The sequence below is a fragment of the Pangasianodon hypophthalmus genome, chromosome 15 (assembly GCF_027358585.1).
Source record: "Pangasianodon hypophthalmus isolate fPanHyp1 chromosome 15, fPanHyp1.pri, whole genome shotgun sequence".
In the NCBI taxonomy this organism is placed as follows: domain Eukaryota; kingdom Metazoa; phylum Chordata; class Actinopteri; order Siluriformes; family Pangasiidae; genus Pangasianodon; species Pangasianodon hypophthalmus.
In genome coordinates this window covers 12,037,987-12,060,000 of record NC_069724.1, presented here as the reverse complement: position 1 = coordinate 12,060,000, position 22,014 = coordinate 12,037,987, and the positions used below count along the sequence as shown (strand labels likewise).

The 22,014-nt window shown below is 38.7% G+C and overlaps 1 protein-coding gene across 2 annotated transcripts in view; it reads right to left on the bottom strand.

The window, feature by feature from the left end:
• Positions 1-22,014, bottom strand: part of tnksa (tankyrase, TRF1-interacting ankyrin-related ADP-ribose polymerase a) — a 108,857-nt gene that overhangs the window by 55,678 nt on the left and 31,165 nt on the right. For both annotated transcript variants that reach the window (XM_026941157.3, XM_026941158.3), the window contains exons 4-5: positions 8,277-8,313; positions 5,124-5,199 (exon numbers count right to left, since the gene is read on the bottom strand). In XM_026941157.3, coding sequence (XP_026796958.1) covers positions 5,124-5,199; positions 8,277-8,313 — 113 coding nt within the window. The remainder of the gene's footprint in view (positions 1-5,123; positions 5,200-8,276; positions 8,314-22,014) is intronic.

The window sequence follows — 22,014 nt, the reverse complement described above, 5'->3', positions numbered from 1 at the left end:
TAAAGATGGCTTTTTTTGGATAATTGAGAGACAGCAGGAGAGGACTCCTGGAGCATTTTCTCTCTCCATCCAGAATACCGAAGTCGTGTGAGGACAAAGGCACGCCCCAGTGGAGCGCTCGCTGGTGTGCTGCTGAATAACAGTGAGCATTCACAACCTGCTGGGCCTCCACTGCCTCCATATGCCGCTCCTGCATTCACAAAAGGCAGCGGCCATGTTTCCTCCTTCTGTTTAAAAAGAACCTGACAGTCTGGATCACTCGCTGAGTTATGGGCCGCAACAAGAGTTTCTCATTAACAGAAAAAAAAGTCACACAAGTTGTACGGGAGAGCTGCCAAACACATCCATCCACTGGTGCGAGGACAGAGGAGAGAGTGAAACAGAGGATTTATTACCTCTAAAACCGCAGCAAACATACAGAAAGTACAGATAAAGAAAGGTGGTGATGAATACTGCGGCAAAGGAAGCCAGCGAGCGTTCCTCGAGTGGACAGACACTGCTGCTGACGCTAACTCGGTCTGAGCCGACTGGAAAAACCATGGCCCGAGCCAATCAAAAGATGTCTTTCCAGAATGCATAATAAAATATGATTTTATTTTATGAAATTAATTTTATTATAAACAGAGATGGAGGGAAATCACTTGTGTGGAAATTGCATCATTGTACAGAGCAGATGTGGTCAACTGGCGGCCCAGAGATGACGACCTAGCAAAGTATCTCACAGACCAAAATGAGTACTTGGGGAAAAAAAAAAAAAAAACTGAAATACTGTCGCAAACATGACATGATTACAAATGAAAAAAAATCCTATATTTCAGCAGCTCCAGTTTTCTAAACATGAACCAGCACCGCTTCTTTAGAGGATCCTCTGTTGCAGCTCATAATAATAATATAAAGTCCATTTGTTTTCATTCCAAATTTCCATTATTTAGCTGAAAGCAGCTCACCAAACTACAGCGCTAGAGACATTAGGCTGAAAAAAGAAGTTTTCATTTTATTTTATTAGTGAAGTGGCAATGTGGCTTGTTCCCAGAAAAAAGGACAAATGGACAGAGACGTATTCATTCATTCACTGTCTGCTTCTAAAACGTTCAAAAAGGTGTCTCATCAGTTCATGGCACTAGTCAACAGTGTGCACCCGCCCTCTTCTTCACCGGGGTTCACCACTTCGCTTCGCGTGATGTTAAACTAGCCGCACCTACTTTGCATCACAGTCAGTGAGGAGAGATTAAACTGTATTCAATAAAGAGAAAAGAGGAAAATCTCAGACTTTTCCCTGCTTTTCAGTCTTTAAGCACTGCACTGAGCTGTGAAAGACACAGCATTCATAAGAACTCAATAACAAAAACAAAAAAAAAAATGAAGAAGAAGAAAGAGATTGATATATCTTCGTGCAGGGCGGGTATCACTCTGCCACTTTACCTTGAAGAGCTTTATTCATGATGAGACTCAGTAACAGTCGGTGTGGAATAAAGCTGGCAGCTAACAGGAGAGGAGTGATTGATGGATATTGCGCTCTGGCGCGCTCTCTCCGGGAGGCAGCCAGCAAGTCCTCCAACTCAATATCGCTAATCTGCAGCTCCACTGTGCTGCACGGCGGTAGACCAGGTTCAGTCAGAAAGCCAGCTAACAAAACGATGGACATGAACCTGATCTGGTTTACACTCAGAGAAGTGCTGAGGGCCATACAAGAGAGATCCAGCTTCTGGGTGGTGGTTAAAGTGACACCGTCGCCTCTCTCCAAGTTCTCTAGGTGGTGTGTGGAGCTTTTCAGAGGCTTCGCTGGTTTATCGGAAGAAGACTGTGTACAGTCTGCACATGCATAAAGCCAGGATGAAAGAATACAACAGATGGGACAGAAAGTCCAAAAGTAATCAGCGCAAATATGTACTGATTAGTGGTGCAACCAAACGAAAAGTCTTTGCCAAAGCTAAAAAAAAAAAATTTAAATAAATAAATTACTATTATTAAATATTAATTATCTTGCATAAACTGTACTAGCTTATTTCAAAAATAAAAAATAAAAAATAAAACTAATTTTACTTGTCAGTAATAAGCAATTAATTAAAATAAATTTAAAAGTAAATCTCAATTAATAGTTTTATTTTAATTAAATTAATATATTGTTTTAATAGTTTTATGGCTTAATAATACTTATTATTTATTATTCATTTCTAATTCTGAATTATTAAGTTAACCCTTTTACCAGGACATTCCTCCAGAAAAAGAAGCGGAGAAGAAATAAAACAAATAACATAAATATTAAACTATTACACCTGGTGTGCATGTTGTGCATTTCAAGCCTGTACTGAAAAACTTTTTGGGCCAAACTGTAACTTTTTCACATTTTTTTATTATTGTATTTTTATTTTTAACATTTTTATAGCAATTTTTCCGCTCTCGTTGAAAACCTAGCATGTAATATGCCGATATTTCCAGAGTAAACTATTCTGTGCATCCCAAGTACCTTGACTGTAATTACGAGACCTAAAAAAAAAAAAAAAAAAATCTAGAGCCTGTTACATACAATATACTGCCTGTTAATCATTCTTTCAATCTTAGTCGCATTTTAGTCATTTGCTTATTATTAGTTTAGTTTAGTTGTATTGGATGAAAAACTACAGACACATAATTAGTCACCTGAAACGGAAATGGGTTGAGTTTCCCAAAACTTAAGACCATCTTACCTGGGAGAGAGAGTGTTCATTGTGATGTGCGCGCTATCATTTAACAATGATCTGCAATGCTTTTGAAAATATATTTTGAAAAGCCCTGAAAATATTTTTGACATATTTTCTCTTCACCACATTCATGATGAATTCCAGTTGAACTCTGCTGTCTGAGCAGATAAATCCATTTCAAACAATCAAACAAGGCTTGGATCAAGTATTAAATGTCTCAAACGTAGTGATGACCAAGCCTGTATGGCAAAACAAGCAGCACCCAGTCGCACTGGGACGTTTTCATGAGCTCTGCATCAGCAGTACAGGGAAAATACTTATACTTATGACTGTGCCTAATTTTCATATGACATTTTAGTGAGAAGGCTTGGGAAAAAATCAAAATGTGATAAATATGCATGAGAGTGTCTCGGATACGGCCACGTGGACTCGTGCCCTTCTCTACCCCAAAAAAGGATCTCACTCAACTCCTGGAAACCCGGCTCCGAGGGACACGATAAATATTCATAAAGATCTAATCAGTCACTCTTAAATCTTGCAAAGGCTTTGCATACGGACTTTAAATTAAAATGAGACCAGGTCTCAGAGAATAATGAAATAAGTACAGCCATTGCAGGTGGGTTTGAGTGATATGATGATCGATATCGTAAGAAATTATGTCACGATACGTTTTCCATAACAGGATCAATGATGTTTGCATTTCTGTAACATTAACACTCTCTTCAGTGTCACTCTCAGTATCAAATGAAGAAAAATAAGGAGGTAAATCAGTTTTCTGAGGTATTAGATTGCTTTCACACTTATTAATCCGTTTGCTGTACATAATTAAATGAACCAAAAAAAAAAAATTTTAAAGTTGGTTGAGGGTATGTTTAGGGCTGCAAATGTCCTCGTAAAACTCTTTCATTCAATGGCCAGAAATATAACGACTAAAAAAGCTAAACAAATCATTACCAAGTGCATGGAGAAATCACAAAAAAAAACAAGCACAAAGAACATTAAGCCAGTGCTAAATAAATGAGTAAATAATTATACAAATAACTAGTTTAAAACATTTAGCGCAGAGTTTTTTCTTTTTTTGTTAGTCTATCAGAATCTCTAGAACACATGGCATTTCTGCAGTACTACAGCTCTGTGCTTTGGCTCAGTGTGTACCTCATCGCAGCTCACATCTCTCACAAAAAAAAAAAAAATTCCTGTTCTACAGGTGAGTCGATTCAGAGTCGAATCATTTTCCAGGAGAGTGATGCAATATTTCTGCCATATTGCTGTGCCTTAGCTGTACAGTGTTACCAACAACAGTTTCAGAATGTGGAGCTGTATACAGAAGATCTGTCCATCATGTGCTGTAACACTGTAATCACTCTTCACTGCCGCCACCTGATACAGTGCCGTGACTGGCTCGGTTTTAAAATATCCTAAAGTCTGAACATCCCGTGGAGCGCCATTAAATCAATTATTATAAAATAGAAAGGATATGGCACAACGGTGACTCTGCCTAGAGGAGGCTGTCCACCAAAGTCAGTGACTGGGTAAAGAAGGGATTAGACAGAGAACACTACTTACGCAATACTTATGCAATTGTACAATATTTTGTTTGCAAATAATTTTTATGTACTATACTGATTTTCCCCCCATTTTGATATTATGGGACATTTTATGTAGATTCATGACATATAATCCCAATTAAATCCATTTCAGTTCCAGGTTGTGACAATATCAATTGTGGAAAAGGGGGATGAATACTTATGCAAGGCTCTGTACGTGATACTGAAGGGCATTTTAACTGAATACGGTTCCAGAGAGCAGATAAACAAACTTCTCTCGTGCTGATAGTCAGCGTTTTTCAGCACCACATACAGAAATGATGTTCTTCAGAGCATTAATTATGCTAAAGAGTTGCTCGCTCTTAGCTTATTCTTCATTTTCTATTTCTCTTGTTTCATACAAGAGTTATAACACTGATGCAGCTATGCGGCTTGACGGTTTCATACATGACACATACCTAAACGCAAACATATCCCATCCATGGGCCTAGACCGTGGACGCCAAAACAACACACATTTCAAACTATACTTTTTGTGCTGATCTGAACATCTTGCAGGTTTATATATAATTTCTGCAAAAATATTTGTAAACGGGTTTCTGTAATAAGTGCACATGACGGCATATGCCAGAATTTCCCTAAACAATTTAAAAGGGCATGTGAACGTAATCAAATGAGTCTAGTATCTAGTATGACGCTGCTGTAGGACCGAAAGTCCATCCCAGTTTGGGGATTTTTCGCTGCATGGGTCAACGCTTCATTTACCCGCTAACTTATTGCTGAGCTATATCAGGTGGGTTAACGCGATCACCAAATCATGCAAAAGCGGTAGAAACTTCCTAACGTTGTTTTGTGTGTGTGTGTGTGTGTGTGTGTGTGGTGAGGAGTGGTCTTACCTTGCGGCCGTCGCTGGCGTGGCAGTTGACATTGAGAGGGGTGAGCAGGGCCATGAGCTTCTCTTCATTTCCGCTCCTGAGGCAGAGCAGCAGTTTATAAAGAACATGGAAGAAGGAGAAAAACAAAAGCACCAATACACAACTGAGATGGAGGAGGCAGAAAGCATGAGGCAAGTAGACAAGTGGGAGAAATGAAACATCCTAGTAAACACAGAGAGACTGAGGGAGATGGAAAGCTAGCGGCAGTCCTCTCTTGTGGGACCTCGGAGGAAAACAATAACACAGTGTAGGGACTCGGAGCTCAGTGGGGCAAACTAAAGACCTCAGCATTCTTAATGCAGAGATGACATCTGTGAGGACTGTGCAAAGATAAAAACCATCTTTGCAAGCTTACAAGCTCACACATTCTCTGCATTTGCCATTGCAGACGAGTTCTCCAGTACTGCAGGTGGCGCTATTAATATTCATGATGATTACAAGATGAAGATTGCCTGCTGCAAAGTGCTGAAAGCATCAACTATGGTAAGTTGTTGGAAATACAGAAACAAATGATACAACAGGAAGAGGAAGAACTGCTTATTTTGTTCCATATTTACAAAGAGAAAAGGAAAAGAGAAAAAGCCTCAGGTGGTACGTGAGATCATTACAGAACTGGAGGGTTGAGCACGGCGAGTTAAACAGCATGCTAGTGAAACCTGAATCTGACGCTTGGAATGAATCAGTCTGGGCCTGTTTGAAATGACCAATCACAGGCTTGGATGCATAGAGCGTATCTGGTTGCTATGAGTGTGACATGGTGAGAGAAGAGACTGAAAGAAGCTTGTTTGCGCTGTAATTATATCAGTGTTTGTGGAAGCCAGCCGTCTCCATGTGAAGTATGTTGAGGCCTGGGTTTCTGAGACATCATAGCTGTGAGACCATCAAAACAGTGTTGCTTTGAGAAGCAAATCTCTGGGACTACACGGGCTCGTCTGGCACAGTGACACCTCAGAGTGCTAAAGTGAGTCGTTTACCCAATTACCCATAATCCTCAACTCCCTGTTCCCCAGCCAAGCTCAGACTAGCCTAGCAATGTGACTGGGTCATTCTGATTCACCATACTATGTGTATCTGTGGCCACCATACTTGTGATCCTTTCCACTATAATAAAAAATAAATAAATAATGCTCGTCTATGGAAGTTATGTGCAGGCAGAACAAAAATGCAGACGTGTTCCTGCAAAACCCAGTTTAAGTCTCGTGTTGAGATATCTCATGTGCAAGTTTTTCATGTTTGCTTACCTCATGGCTTTAAAAGACATAAGACTGCTGTTTACTGAAAATATTACTTAAGTCTTTAGCTAGGATGTCTAGCCAATTTCCTCTGTAAACATTCGCTAGCTATTTTAGCCCACTAGATCAGACTTTGACAAAGCTCCTGATGAGTTATATTGGGATGAAAAGGCGCCGTTGTAGTCAGAGTGAATTCATGAGCGCACAAGAACCTGCAGGTCACAAATAAATATTCTAAAGATAGGAAGACCTTGAGTTTTCAAAAGAAAGTCTGTATTTAATAATATTTATACCACAGCATTGCTGAATTCTGAATGGTCAGTTAAGTAACAGCAGCTCTGACAATAACGCAGCTGCGAATCACACGTTTCCATTAATGCACTTGTTCTAATACCTTATCATTTCTATAGTAACAACTTATTCACAGGAACAAGTATGGTGATTCTCTGCATAAATGGACATTCTACAACATTAAATGTAACTATAAACAGGTTAAAAATATGAATTGTTCTTTATTTTAAAAAAATATATATAATTGTTGGCAATTTCGCAGTGGCATAAGAGAAATAAAACACTTCTGGACATGCTGTTATAGCACAATCATCAACTTCGGGGTGGTTATAGTAACTTGCTTCATTACACCAAACTGTCATTGATTATTTTCCTATAACAGCACGTCCCAGAGTGTTTTAATCCTTAAATATATTTCCGCTGTAGTACCTTTGATTCTACCACAATTCTGTTTTAAAAACTGACAAATCGATCCTGGTTTACGGGGGACACTTACTTCTGGCAATCTCTATCTTGACCTTAAGTAACATAGCTCTGTTTCTTCCTCCACCTACTCAGATTTGCCAAACTAGCAATAAAAAAAGCTCCTAAGCTGCTCTCTGATTCTAACTCCAGATAACTGGCTTTAGTGAAAATGGCAGATTCTTCATTTAGATGCGCGCTTCGTTACGGGCTCCGGAAAACACGAACAGGCCACGGGATTAGAAGGAGAGTACGAGTGGCTTCCTGAAGATTCACACTTTCAGAATGAATCTTTACTTAAAAGCAGGAGAGTCAGAGCGTGTGTCTGAAGCCTGCTTGTTAAACCACTCACAGGGCTGAATGGTGAAGTGAGCACAAAAAGACAGCAGATTTATTTCTGCTCTTATGGGAGAAAGAGGTTGTGAGGTTCATGCTCTGGCCTAATGATGGTGTTGGATCGAATTGCGAGTCCTTTGTAGTTTCTCCTTCGTGCTCCCAATTCATTACTAAACAACATGAATCCTGACATGCACTCAGGCTGGAGGCTACGCTGAAGGCTGGGTTTTAAAAAGCAGGTGAATCGCTGCGGAGACGAGGAGCCGGGCGTGAAAAAATGAGTTTGAGCTCAACACGAAATAGAGGATGTGACTGTCTCTCTCAGGACTAATAGCACTGTAGTGAGGACAACAGGTAGGAATAGGAAGTGGGAGGAATCGTATAAACATGGCTAGCAGGGAGAAAGTGTTTGCCGTTTGCTTTCTTTATTACGCAAAAGCCATCAGTTATAAAAAATAAATAAATAAATAAATAAATAAAAACACACAGCTGTGAGCTTGCTGTGAGTTAGCACTATGCTACATGCAAACCCTGCTGTGTTTATGAGGTTTTCTGTTCCCTAAGGCAAATGCTGATCAACACAGAAACATCACCAATCACTGAGTGCATTCTCTAAACAAGACGTTCTGGCCTGCTGCCCCCTCCATAACACCTGAGAGACACATGCATGCATGCATGCATACACACAAACACAGAGAGAGAGAGAGAGACAGAGAGAAAGGGGAGGGGGAAGAAAAGGAAGAAAGAAAAAGAAAGAGACAGGAATAAACAGAGAAAAGGTGCATGGACTCACCTCGCCGCTTCCAGCAGTTCGTCCTTCTTGTATTCGCCTAAGTGATTGCAAAAAATCATGGTGTCAGAGGCGGACAGGATGAAGGATGCACAGCAGCAGCAGGAAGCCAGAGTCACAGAGCAGCACCGGACCAGCGGCAGTCCAACATCCAGCGTAAAAATCCACACGGACACGCACACATTCACGCACATGCATGAGGAGCCGTCTAGCTCGCCGATTTCTCTCTCTCTCTCTCTCTCTGTCTCTCTCTTTCTCTGATCAAGCTGTGACGTTGAACACAGCACGCTCACAACAACATCGTCTTGGAAACCAAATCGACGCGCATCGTTTGCATCTTGAGCTAAACAGCTTGCCAAACACACACGCACACAAACACACACACACAAAACGTACACTTCCCCTCCTGCTACCTCACGTATCCTCGTCTGTTTTCCCGTTGGCACGGGAGGGGTTTTGCATTCTCTGTGATAACACGAGATAAGACAGAGGCGAAAGGGGGGGTGGGTGGGGGGGAGGTATAATAAGAACGTCCCCTTTTCTCCTCCCCCTGCTCGCACAGTCTGTCCTCTCAGCCAATCAGAGCGGCTCTTGTGATTCTCCCCCCTACCCCTACCACCACCACCATCACCATCCTCCCACATGTGCTTTCTCCACCACAGGAGGAGGAATGTAAGAGAGGTGTGTGTGTGTGTGTGTGTGTGTGTGTGTGTGAGAGAGAGAGAGAGAGAGAGAGACGGAGAGAGGGAGGATGAGGATGGGGGCAGCACTTCAAAAGCCATGATGAAGAGGTAGAAGTGACAAAATGGCTCGAGGGAGAAGAGGACTACAGGCAGGAAGGCTACAGGGAATGACACAGAAAAATGCAAATAGAGCATAAACAGTAATAAAGCAAAGCGGTGTGTGTGTGTGTGTGTGTGCGCGTGTGTGTGAAAAGCCTTTGTGTGTGGGCCACACACACACACGCCCACACACACACTCAATCTCACAGAATACAATCCTACGTGTCATAAACATGCAGACACTCAGCCACCCAGATCTGCACGATTAAACTTAACTCCGATATCATCGAGATTTCCAGCTTCCTCACTCGATAAATCACACGGCAAGCAAGAGTTCAGTGCATTAAATATTTAGATATTTATTTACATTTCTGTTCACATTTAATATTCATTATTTATTAAATAATACTTGTTCTAGCTTGATTTATGGCTTAAAATGAACATCTGGTATAACAGCAGTATTTGATATTACAATAATATATAACAATATAATGTAAACAAAAATTAAATACTAAATAAAAAGTAGGTTTTGTTAATAAATATGAACTAAAAATATTATGATTTTTTTTTGCGGTATGTAATCATTGTAGCGTGATTGTGCGATACAGATTTTTTCCCTGATTGTGATTTTCTGTTTTAAAATATCACGACAAATGATTGAATGGCCCAGTAATATCATGTCAATATCAAGAATAATGATAATATTATATCACATTATAAAGCCTACAGTGTGATATATCTCATTCTACACAAACAAAATGAATCATTTAAATATTAATAATGATCAGTAATCATTAATCATAATATAATTTTACACAGCATGATGTTAATATACACAAATAGTAAAAATTATGAAAGTATTAATTATTAATAATAATTATTAATAATAATTGCTATTCTACACATCATTTAAATATATTAAGTTTGTGGTGTGTATATTCATTTTTGTGATTTTTTATTCAAAACAAACAAATGAATTATTAAAAACATTAGTAAGCATTAATGATAATGTTATTCAAATCAATGGTGTGATTTGTGTTCTACACAAATATAAGATTTAAGATTGAAATATATTCATTTAAGAATAATGATGTTATTCTACAGTGTGGTTTGTTGTGTTGTTCTATGTGTTGTGTTGTTTTTTGGACTGAACACAGAAGGGATTCCACGCAGAAGCCTTTCACAGAAGTCCTTAATTTTCCAACAGACCCTTTTCCTATGAGAATCTAATTAATATCGATATTACCGCAAATACAAAGAGGTGATCAGCGCATTGCAAATTAAGGGGAAATAAAATAAATTACTCAAAAAAAAAAAAGAAAAGAAAATCCCGAGCAGATGGTGAGGCAGAAAGCATGAAGGCTTCAGAGACTGTTAATGAGCAGCTTGCCAAGTCTAGCGATCTCTTCATAATAGATGCAGCGCAGCCGTTAGCGAGACGGACACGTTCTCTCTGCATGGAGACAAACATGTTTGCTCTGGCTTTTAATTGTACAGATCATCAATAAAAGATGAAACCTCCATGCTAAAGAACGCAGGTACGGGTTTGACTACAGTGATGTTAGCCCTGAACTAAACACTGACAAATAATTACAGCTAGAAACCTAATTATATCATTTTCAGGCAAAAATGAAATCACTTCCCTTAAATGGAGTCCATCAGGTAGGGGGCGTGGCTTAAAATTTAAATGTTAAAAATGACTCATGATGATAGTTCCAGATCAATTTTACGTGTATTTTAAACTTTCAAGGCAAAACAATATAAGTGACAAGGCTCTGAACTAACACCATCCCGTCACATATAGAGAACAATGTAGAGAACAATGTAAAATATGTTTCGGGATGCTTTCAGAGTGAAAATGTTGCGTGCATTACACTTATTGCCTGCAAAATTTATAAAGTAACAGGTGAATGAATGTTAAATTGCCATTAGGAAGGTGGGATTTTTTTTAGCTTTCCAGTAAAAAGTGAATGCTAGCATCTAAGCTGTGGTTGGTGGATTGCCACGTCAGTCAGCTGTGGAGATTCTAATGTCACACGCTCCTCCAGTTCCCATGGCAACGGTAAACTGAGTGGGAAAACTGTGCCACCCATTTACCACCAGCTTTTTGAGCACTGGTTAGTGACTGTCCTGAACTCGACACGGCTCTCCAGCTCACATCACAGCTGCTGACGGATGAGTTGAGAGAGCAGGTTCACTCCACTCACCATCAGTGTGTGAAGCCTGACTGTGTGGTGCCTGCAACCAATCACTGATCAGTACTGTTTCCCAATGACCAATCACTGATCATTTTCGAAATTCCCCTGTATTATCTTTCTAAACAAGGATAGAAAAGAGCGTGTATAATGTTAGGAATGTAGCTCATCTAGAAACTGAGATTTCTGAATATGGGGAAGAAAAAAAAAAAAAAAGGTGATTTTGAGAACTGCGATTTTTATGTTTCCACTCTAGTAAATGTGTCTTATACAGGAAATTCACATGTCTATCTTAATGACACACACAGCACATCCTACAGCATACAGAGCAGGAAACACGTTGTTCAGCGACAGGACATGGGACTGCAAAGTGGGCGGAGCTTAACACCTCTATCAAAGTTGCTAAATTTCAGAGAATGAGTAGATAAAAGCAGCGAAATAAACATTTCTTTCGAGTTTGGACGATCTTTATTACTACAGCGTAAAAGACGACATGTCAGATACAATTAGGGGATGGGCGATATGATTTTTTTTTTTTTACAGAAAAAGAGAAAATAAAATTAAGCAGAAAAAAAAAAAAAAAATCTGAAAAAATTAACATTCAAACATTCAATTTTAAAGATTAATCAGCTGCTTCCAATCAGTTTGTAATTATTTTTTTAAAAAACTGAAAATATGTAGTAAAAAGGTTTCACGATACCTCAGAAAAGCATAGTGACATCATTTATCACAATATTAATATTATATCGTCATATCAGCCAGTCGAAAATGCCATTTATTCAAAAACCCAACATGAACGCATTGTGTAGATTTCATTTTGGGCTGAACTCTTTCTTTAACAACACAAAGTTCATTAAGAGTGGCGCCATCTCCATAATCTCACACAAATCACACTTGCACTCGCACAACCGCAAGATGCGACACGATTAACGACGGGCCACCAAAGCTATTTCCGGTTTCCAGATGACACGGACGGTATGATTTATTCATACACGTTTATCATTTTATCATTTAGCGCCGCTGCATTGTAAAGGCCAACATGCACTGCAATAATGATTAACAAATGATATATTGTGCGGTGCTAAGCAACAAGCGTGTAATTATGCAAATCAGTACACAATCAGTGTATATCGAGCATCTGGTAGTAAACTCTCTGCAGGAACGTGTTCAAACAGACACACACGGCAAAGCTGGAAAAAAATATATACATATTTTATAGAAGTTGTGGAAAAAAAAAAAGAATTGAGTGCACCACAGCAGCGCTCACAAATTACACTTATTCATCTATCTTGTGCAGGTGATGACTGAGAGCCACTCGTTTGTGGCGTCTTCTGCCATAAATAAAAGTGTTTTATTCAAGACCATTTTTCACACTACGTATTTTTTTGGTACCTGTCAATTCCGATGCTGAAATGTGCCATTAATCAGAGACGTCACGCAATATTTTATTTCCCTCTGTCTATATGTTTCCTCAGTGGCCATGATGAATGCTCGTGTGTGTGTGTGTTCAGGAACTTACACTATTGGACTGGTTCTTTATAAGGTTAGATTTTAAATGACGTGCATTAGCTAGCTACAATCGAGGAGGGCTGAGCGAGTTCAATTCCACCTCGGAAAAGCGCTTCTGTGCAGCTGTATGTAAAGTGCGATTTTGTCTTCATTGCATCAGAATCCGTCGTCGTCAAGAACCGACATCATGAAGAACATGACACTTGGTATTTTCACTCACCTTGCGTTGTCTGTAGACATTGTTTTTCTGGCCTAGCCAGCATTTACTACTAGCAGTGAACTCATTGTGCTGACTTTTAGGTTTGAGGAAGATGCTGTAGTTCCTCCTCTTGATATTTTCACAGAGCAGTTAGCAGTCTGCTTTAATCTGATCATTAATCATGTCTCTGCAACAATGCACACTAAGCTTACTCATCACACAGCATCACCTGCTTTTATAAACGCGTAAATGAGCTTTGTGTTACACTTCATAAAAGCTAATGACTACTTCATGAGAGTCTACGTAGCCAAGTTCCCGAGCGTCGCCACGTGACTGCACTTTTTCCATAAACAAGATAAAAAATGAGCGGAGACGGGGCTGATCACGTCAGAAACGACTCAACGTTTAGAGCTGTGAAAAACACAAGTAGTGATGAAATTCCCCAGTGAACGATCTTCAGGGTTGGTGTGTCAGTAGGTGTGTTTGCATACTAATATGATCACGATTATTTGTTTCCACTGTCTGTCCTGCTCTTTCATTTCATTTGTTTTTTCCTCTCATGATTTTACCCGGTGTACCGCACTTCAGTATGTATTATAAATAAATCTTTCCTATTTACCTGATTTCAGCAGTTACAAGATGCTTTATGTAAATCAGACAGTACAATATCTTATGCTGAATTACAGCCTCGGGAAATCGTTAAAAAAAAAAAAGTATAATAATCAGCTTATTCCACACACTATACAGCTAATCTGATTTCTTATGTTTTCTATACAACCTGGAAAACAACCTGCACCAGAAGCACCAACTCAACAGACCTACTGTTTTCCTGCAAGCAAGATTTCTCCCTAAGTAAATACCAACAGTGAAGCAACTTCATGACTAAAAAACAAAGTCTTGAAGTTCTATGTTTAAATTTTGCTTTTTTTTTTTTTTTTTGAGGGTTGGGAAAGAGTAGAGGTCATGCAGACCCTAAACCTCCAATCACACTAGCGAGCACCAAAGCAACAGGAAAACGCTCATCTAGGACAGTTAGCTTGCTTTAGTAAACTGCTAATGATGCTAGTACGATCCCGAGCATGTAATGTGCTAATTAATTAACCAATTTTCACACTGATTAGTGCACTATTTAATATGAGATTCAAAAGTTTATCATCAGGCATCTGCTTGCGAAGTCACTAAACCATAACACAATTACAAAAAGACATTAAAAAAAAAACCTAAAAAAAATAATTATAAAAGCTAAGAGGCATGGATTTCAGGAGCACCAAGCCTCTGCGTCGGTATGCACCGCCATCTTAGACTGCATGTAAACAAGCCAAAATCTGTTTTGTTCTTTTTTTTTTCCAGTTCAAATCAAATGATCAGTATTATCCGTTTAGATTAAAAAAAAAAAAAAAAAAAAGGAAAATAAAATATGAATGTCAGAAATGTGTGATAAACCACTAGCTGTCTATCTACATATAAAACGAGCTGGCCTTACTGCAGCAATTTTTAAATCTATCCGAAATGACTGAGTGATATAAACAAAATAAGATGAATTTCTCCACACTTTTTGGACTTGCCCTTCATTTCTGGCTCTGCTGTGAATGAGGCTGATTGAGCGATCGTGCTGGGGAGTATTTACGTGCGCAAAGCCAGAGAGCAACTTCTCAGCGTAAACATGGAGGGCCTGAGGGGGAAATGCCCAGCCTTTGATCCGGACACTCCTCACTGCGGAGTCTTGCTGCGAGGCCGTGTTCCTGAAGAGGACGTACATTTTTAAACTCGGCGGAAGGAATGGAGAGATTAGCGAGGGAAAGGAGGCGTGACCTTTTACTCCTGTGTAGAATTAGATCCAGGAGGTAACATAACCTTCCAATCCTCTAAACACCTGGTGGAAGCCTGATGCACCAACAGGACATAAATAAGACAGTCTTAGCTGCTAAATAAGCGGCAGAGAAGACCAGTTTTAACATTATATCAAGTTACACGTAGGTATAACTCAGGTGTCCCAAACTAGGGATCGCAACTTCCTCTTTTGTTTAATTCATTTAGGTTACAGATTAATATTTGAAATATCACTCTAGGTATGAAAATTGATTTTCTGCTAATATTTTGACATGAATATCCTGACATGCCGCACTAGCACAGCAGTTCAGTAATAAAAATGAAGGAATCGCATACTTATGTACTATTCTAGTCCCTTAACAGTAACCGGTTTTCCTATTATGGCTAGCGTTTGAATTTAGCGTTTAAGTATGAATACATCACACGTGGTCATGTGATCATGTTTACTTATTTGGCATTCACACTTCAGATGTTTAAGGAACTTACAGGGACACAACTGCTTATTTCTAGAAAACTAAATGTTGCATGATATTGTGGAGTACGTGAATATAAAGTGGCTTTATACCTGCGGGTGGTATTATACTAGCTCCTATAATCAGCCTTCGTGATCACGCTCTTCTGACTGATTTTATTTTCTTCCTCCTGCTAATGGGCTCCCAGTGTAGTCAGAATGAAGTCCAAGTTATATGACCCATATACAAAGAGACTCCAAAGAGACTCCAAAGAGACTAGCGATCCAAAGCATTCATCTTTTCACGATTGCAGAAGTGGCTTTAACACGCTAGCAACTAAATACAGCAAAAGCAGCACTCAAACAACAAATTTTTTGAAAATCAAAAATATTTACTCCATTATATAGTCAGAAAATCTGCATACATATGAATACTGCAGAATTTTTTTTTTTTGGCTGCGCTACCAGTCAGGATCTCACTGCTTAACACTGCACAATTGAAAATGAATGGGCAAAATATAGGATGGCAAATTTGTATGCAGTTGCAGCGTGTGATGATTTAATCGTCCGTAGCCTAAAAAAACATTTCCACCATTTCAGGTGTAAGAAGAGTAGGGGACGGCGTAATAATATAACCAGTTGCACAGTCAGGAACTGCAATGGCAATTAGGATTGCACAATATACCAATATTATCGTCTCTACATAATATTACATTACATGCCACGATATCCAGCGACGTTTACGGCTGATTATATTATATTTTGCGTAGGAGCTCCACAAAAACACTGGCGTACACTTGTGCGAGTTATCACTCAAAAATACACAGAAGATCAGTCTTTTTCTCTTCAACAGAACGACAGATGAGCAAACGGACATGTAAAGATGCAATGATAATCGCAGATGTTTTGAACGCTCTTCCTGGAAGCCACGCCCCCTTCCTCCATCTAATGTGTTCTTGCGTTCAAGGTAACTGGAGGATATGTTAAGTTCATTAATGTGAAATAAAATCTATTGACTTGGCTAACATTAGACCAGTATATACTTAATATTGGGTCTCTATATTTATTAGAAATACAAATAATAACGTACGTGATAATTAGAAAGGGATTAAATACACTGGATTATTTTTTGGTGTCACTGAGCAGCATCAACAGAGGAAATGTCAATCATTTAAACATTAGACAACAGATTTCTAAAAGGATTATATCTCAGTGTGATATAATATAATGATATAATGATATAAACTCCACCATCTAGCTGAGTGTTTGAGATCCCAACTACACAGCTCATAATACTCTACTCCTGTACTCTCCTTAAAACACAAATGGTGGAAAAGCTTGTTTTTCTGGGTTTTTTTTGTTGTTGTTGTTGTTTTTTTTTTTAAGGCGGTTCCGGATGATATTTTAAAACGGAAAATCGCGATCAAGTGAAAATCAGCATAGCACAAGCCTAGTAGCAATCATGAAAACTCAGCTGGATGGAGAATTTTTAGGTGATTCAACAGTAAAGTGCTGTAACCGCTTTAAAAAAAAAAAAAAGTGTACATAAAAACAGCACATTTTCAATATAATCCTTTTAAAATCGGTTGACATTTACTCTGTTAATCTGCCGCTGTCTGAATGGTGCAGCAGGTCAAAAAAAAAACAGCATTTTAAATCATGTTCAAATCATCACCACCATTAACATTTGTAAATTGTTCGATTTTTCTCTTTTGTCTGAAAACTGTTGATTTGATCATTTTCAACCAAAATATTTCAGTGGCATCATTAATAAATACAGTTCATTGATGTTAACTATATACCTGACTAATGTTAGCTACCTCGAATCCACTGATAGATTCTATTTCACATTAATGAACTCAAAACATTCTCCATTTATGTTGACTTCAAGTGAAGATGCCCTGTGAGTCGAGAGCACAGGGAGTATCGGGGAGTCTAAAAGTTTAATGTCGATTGGCAAAAGCCTGCTCTTTTGGAGTATTTCTGAGTGATAACTCGTACTAGCATACTCCGATGTTAAACTGCGGAACTTCCTAGGTTGGCAGATCTGGTAAATATAGTAGGATACAATTAAAGTAAATGTCATTTGATACTGTGGCAGTTTAATATCGTGTAGGGACGATAATAATGTACAAGTCTAGTGTACATGTACCGTAGCACTTCTGGAGTTGCAACACACTCAGCTTCGAACTTGCTGTAAACCCTGTTGATGCATGCGGCCCCTGGTGTGTAATTACGCTGAATAAAGTGCACATTTCATTATTAACCCTATTAGACTAGCAGTATAAGAGCTGAACAATCAATAGCTTCCTCTGATGAGGAAATCCACAGGGAAACAGACTTATTAAGCTCAAATGGACTTGGAAGATGAATAACTGTTTGCGACTCGGCAGATCAGGAGCGTTGCACTGTGAGTTTGATTAAACGCTGGATATTTGACAGCCTGGACGTTGCTTCCTCTGGTGTAATTTCACAACTACAAATTGTTGAACGTTATCATTTGGCAGAAGAGCACTTTACAGCCTTGAGCGCGAGTTGAATCAATCACTCGCAGCCTGTACATTTCACACCGGACCAGAACGCATTTGATCAAGCGGTGTATTAAGAGACTGAAACGAGATGCAACACCGTCACCCTGACATGCTCTTACTGTCTTCCTCCACTGGCCAATTCTACCAGAAAACAATATACTTTCCAGCCGGTAACAAGCTGTCAGTGTTTAAAGCAAAGGTCCAGAGGAAATAATCTTTGCAGCAGGGAGCTGAAATCTAATAGCTAGAAATAAGAAAGAATTTAAAAAAAAATATATATATGTATATATACATATAATCTCAGGCAAAGACGGCGCAAGCACTAAGAAAAGCATTTCACCTTTTCTCCATTATCTTTTTAACAAACCTTCATCAAGCCTATTTTCCATGACACCGATACACAATACTGATCCTATACGGACATCCACTCTGCAAAATGTTCTGCAAAATATTACAAGTGGAACATGTCAGCGCTAGAGCTGTGTGTCAAGGCTGTTCGTGTACCATGATCACGTCAATCAACATCTCACGTTCACAGCATGTATAAATCTGATTTAATACAAATGCAGCGTTTCAAGGCAGTATTGGTCTGATAAATCTAACATTCTGAACTGGGGCATTAGAACAGCTTTATAGTTTAAATACTAATCAAATCACCACAATTGTGCAATCAAAAAGAAAAAAAAAAGTAAAAACCCATGTTTTACTTTTCGTAACTAAATGTACAGTAAGTCTTTTAAAATGTACACTTCCTAAAAACTTTCCCTAAATGACCCTTGTCTATAAAAACTTAATGTAAAAAAGTGATGTAAGTCATCAATATCTGTGATGATTTCTTCTTCCGTGTTTCAATCTCAGATGGCTATCTATTAAGCTTGTAGTGCACTACTTAGGGTCATTATGTTAAATATCGGGGTGTAACGATACATCGTGACACGATGCATCATTATGCAAAAATTTGACGATGTGCATTGTGGGAATGTGCGTTTTCCATTGTGCATATCAGCATTCTATTAATCATGCATCTTATGCAATTGCACTGCTTAAACACCAGAGGTCCCAATCTGCACTTCCCATAAAATATACAGAGAGTACGCTGAGCTCCAGATCACACTGATCAACACGCACTATAGGTTATACTGTTACATGACCACGTTATAAAAGTTAAAAAGAGCTCATCATTAGCTTTCAAATGACACCAGCATCATGCTGCTGCTATCTACAGTGCCCGAGAACGTGGCCACAGAAGTTGGGCTTTTTTTTTTTTTTTTTAATCCAACTATAGACATCTATTTCCGGTTAAAATGACACCTCAGATGTTGTTTCAATTCAATCCGTCATTCTCCCCGAGTCAGAGACTTTGTTTTTCAATCAAATTTTTGGGAGAATTTATAAACGTATTTATTTATTTTGAAGACATGGTGAACCTGTCGTGCATTTTGTTTACAATATTAAACCTGTGGTCATAGCAATTTTTTAATATTTTTGCACACTTTTGTGGAATTTTTTACAAAGTCATAATTTTTCTTCGTCAAAATTGTGTATCATGAATCACGAAGTCAGTATCGTGACTGTATTGTTACACCCCTAGTTTAACGGCATGTAGTGAGCAAATACAGTGAACAGAAATTCATTAGAGGTTTCACCTACATCATGTTGGTGGTTTCCTTTACAATTATAGATTATTACATCCAAGAAAACACAAATATTTCTGATTGATTTTTATTCATTTCCCTAAAGTAAAATTGATGATAAAATAAGAAACTTTGCCTTCATTTCATTTTTTAGCTTAAGAAAGCAACACATGGTTTGTGTGATATCAGCCAGTGGAAGACGGTTTCCTTTTATCGCCCCTAAACTCTGGAATAGTGACTGGAAGAACATTATGATCACTCTACATGTCTATAGATAGTTTTTAAGGCTGATTAAAAATATAATCTGTAAGTATATAAATTTAATTTGGTCTTTAATTTTAAAGAAATAAACATTTTATGACTTGCAGTACTTTTTTTTTAAAAAATAAATTTACATATAGTCGACACATTGCTTCTTTAATGCAGCTTTTACCACAGCGCTGCTGCATCTCGAATCTGATTGGTCAGAATGAAACTATAAACAGTTTCTGACGTGGGAAAGTCTTCATGATAGACGAGTTTAAGTTTCTCAAGAAATTTTTTTTTATCTCATTAACCTCAGGATAGAGAAAGGGTGAGGGGATGACTGTTTATAGCTACTATAACATAAGTGAGAACAGGAAATAACTTGTTTCACAGCCATTCCACTAAACACTTAACATAACTATAAATGGATAGAAATTATGTATTGTTCTTTATATATACTATCTATATATACCGGAAAATTGCTTTAGTCTAAGAGGAATAATATGTTAACACATTCTGAAATTATACGAAAATAAACTTCGGGGTGGTAACTCTTCAACACAACAGTACATCTTTGATTAGTTTCCAATAACAGCACAACAAGGACTGTTTTATTCTGTATTAATGTAAATACTTCATTCTGAGATGCTAATCATTAATATGTAAAGCGCGTTGAGATTTTTTAGATTCAAATTTAAAAGTGGTCTGTGAGTAGAGTATTATTATTAAGGCGATAATTTGTAGCTCCGCTGCTAACATTCACCTCCTGTGGCAGTTATTTATCATGGCTCATTTAATGCACGCATTAAAAAAGGTAAATCTTTTAAGTAAGCCCCAGCTTACTTACTGGGGAACAGACGGAGCAGACGGATGCTTAAGATATAACTACAGGGTTCTCTTCCTGTGATAGCAGAGAGAGAAGGAAAGAGACTGCAGTGCTGTAAGCCAGTGATGAAAATGTTTCATGAGCTGCTATGCGGTAAGCGAAGATAACAGCTGGAACCTTGGCAGCCGGTGTGAATTTAAAGTTTTTTTTTTTTCCCCACTCGTTCTTTTCATTTTCCGGAAAATCGTTGGTTTATTGCCAGGGACTCCTGAAGGAGGAGGTCAGACTGAGCGGAGCGGCAGGGGTCATTTCGGTTAATTTAGCTCATCTTCGGGAGCACGAGAGGCCTCACAGAGCTGAAAAGCCCAACACAACACATTGGAAAAGAAGAAATGGATGACGTTCAAACGACAGCTGCGTGGGTTGTGAAGAAATTCGACACAGCTGTGGTGTCAAACTAAAAAATAAATAAATAAATAAAAAGACCATAGAAAACAGATCATTTGATTTCTGCCATGGAAAGGCTCGGAAGCTGGACATGGAAGGATCACAGTTTAAGTGGATCCCTCCTGGTAAACAGAAAGCCAGGGATTGAAAGTTTAGCCAGTGAGAAGCATCCAGCTGAGCCTGACTGTCACTCAGCTTCGCCTGGAGAGTTCAGCCGTCAATCAGTTTGGGCACAACTGATGAAAGCACGGCGCGAGAAAGAACAGCGCTACGGATGAGCATCAATCACTGAAGTGCTGCTGATTACTTCTGAAAGTTTACAACAAGAAAACAGTAATCATGATAAATCGTTTCTTTTTCTTTAGCACCCAAGTAACTAAGAGTATCTCTACACCTTATCCCTCAACAGAAACGTGTAAATTACAAACACATCCGCGTCCTCCTGCCACCCCGACCCCACCACTTCACTAAAACCTTAACTCATTTACACTAATTTAATCATTCTACACAGGTCCCAGTTAGTCATGGTGTAGGATTAGAAAGTTACCTCACTGCTGACTTTTTCAAAATACTGATTAAAATGCACTTCCATCTTTTACTGTCAATTTTTCTTTTTACCCAATAAAGTTTCTTACTGGAGTGTATCTCATTCGTTTTATGTCTGGCCTTGACTCCCAAAAAAATCTGCAGCCTCATCCCTCTGCACGCTCTGTAAATCACACTCCACACCGCCGTTTCTCCGCACAGGAGACACAGACGTTGTTGGATTCTCGTGTCTCTGAGGGAGGACGTGCTTGCCCTCACCCTCTCCGGATGGTAGATGTCGTGTGATGGGGAAGAGTTAGCAAGTAGGTGGGAACTGGCAAGACCAAATTAGGGAGAAGGAATATTCAAGAGTCTGAAGAAAGCTGGACACGTAACGTTCAAAGACTACTCAATCACACCGTATTGTATCATAGATTGCATCGTATTGTGTGGAAGCCTGGAGTTTACTCCTAGTAATCATGCCACATTGCTACATCTTGTTCAACTCTGAACAAGTTTGTAACTTTATCACATGTAAATTTTATCAAACACAGAGAAACATGACA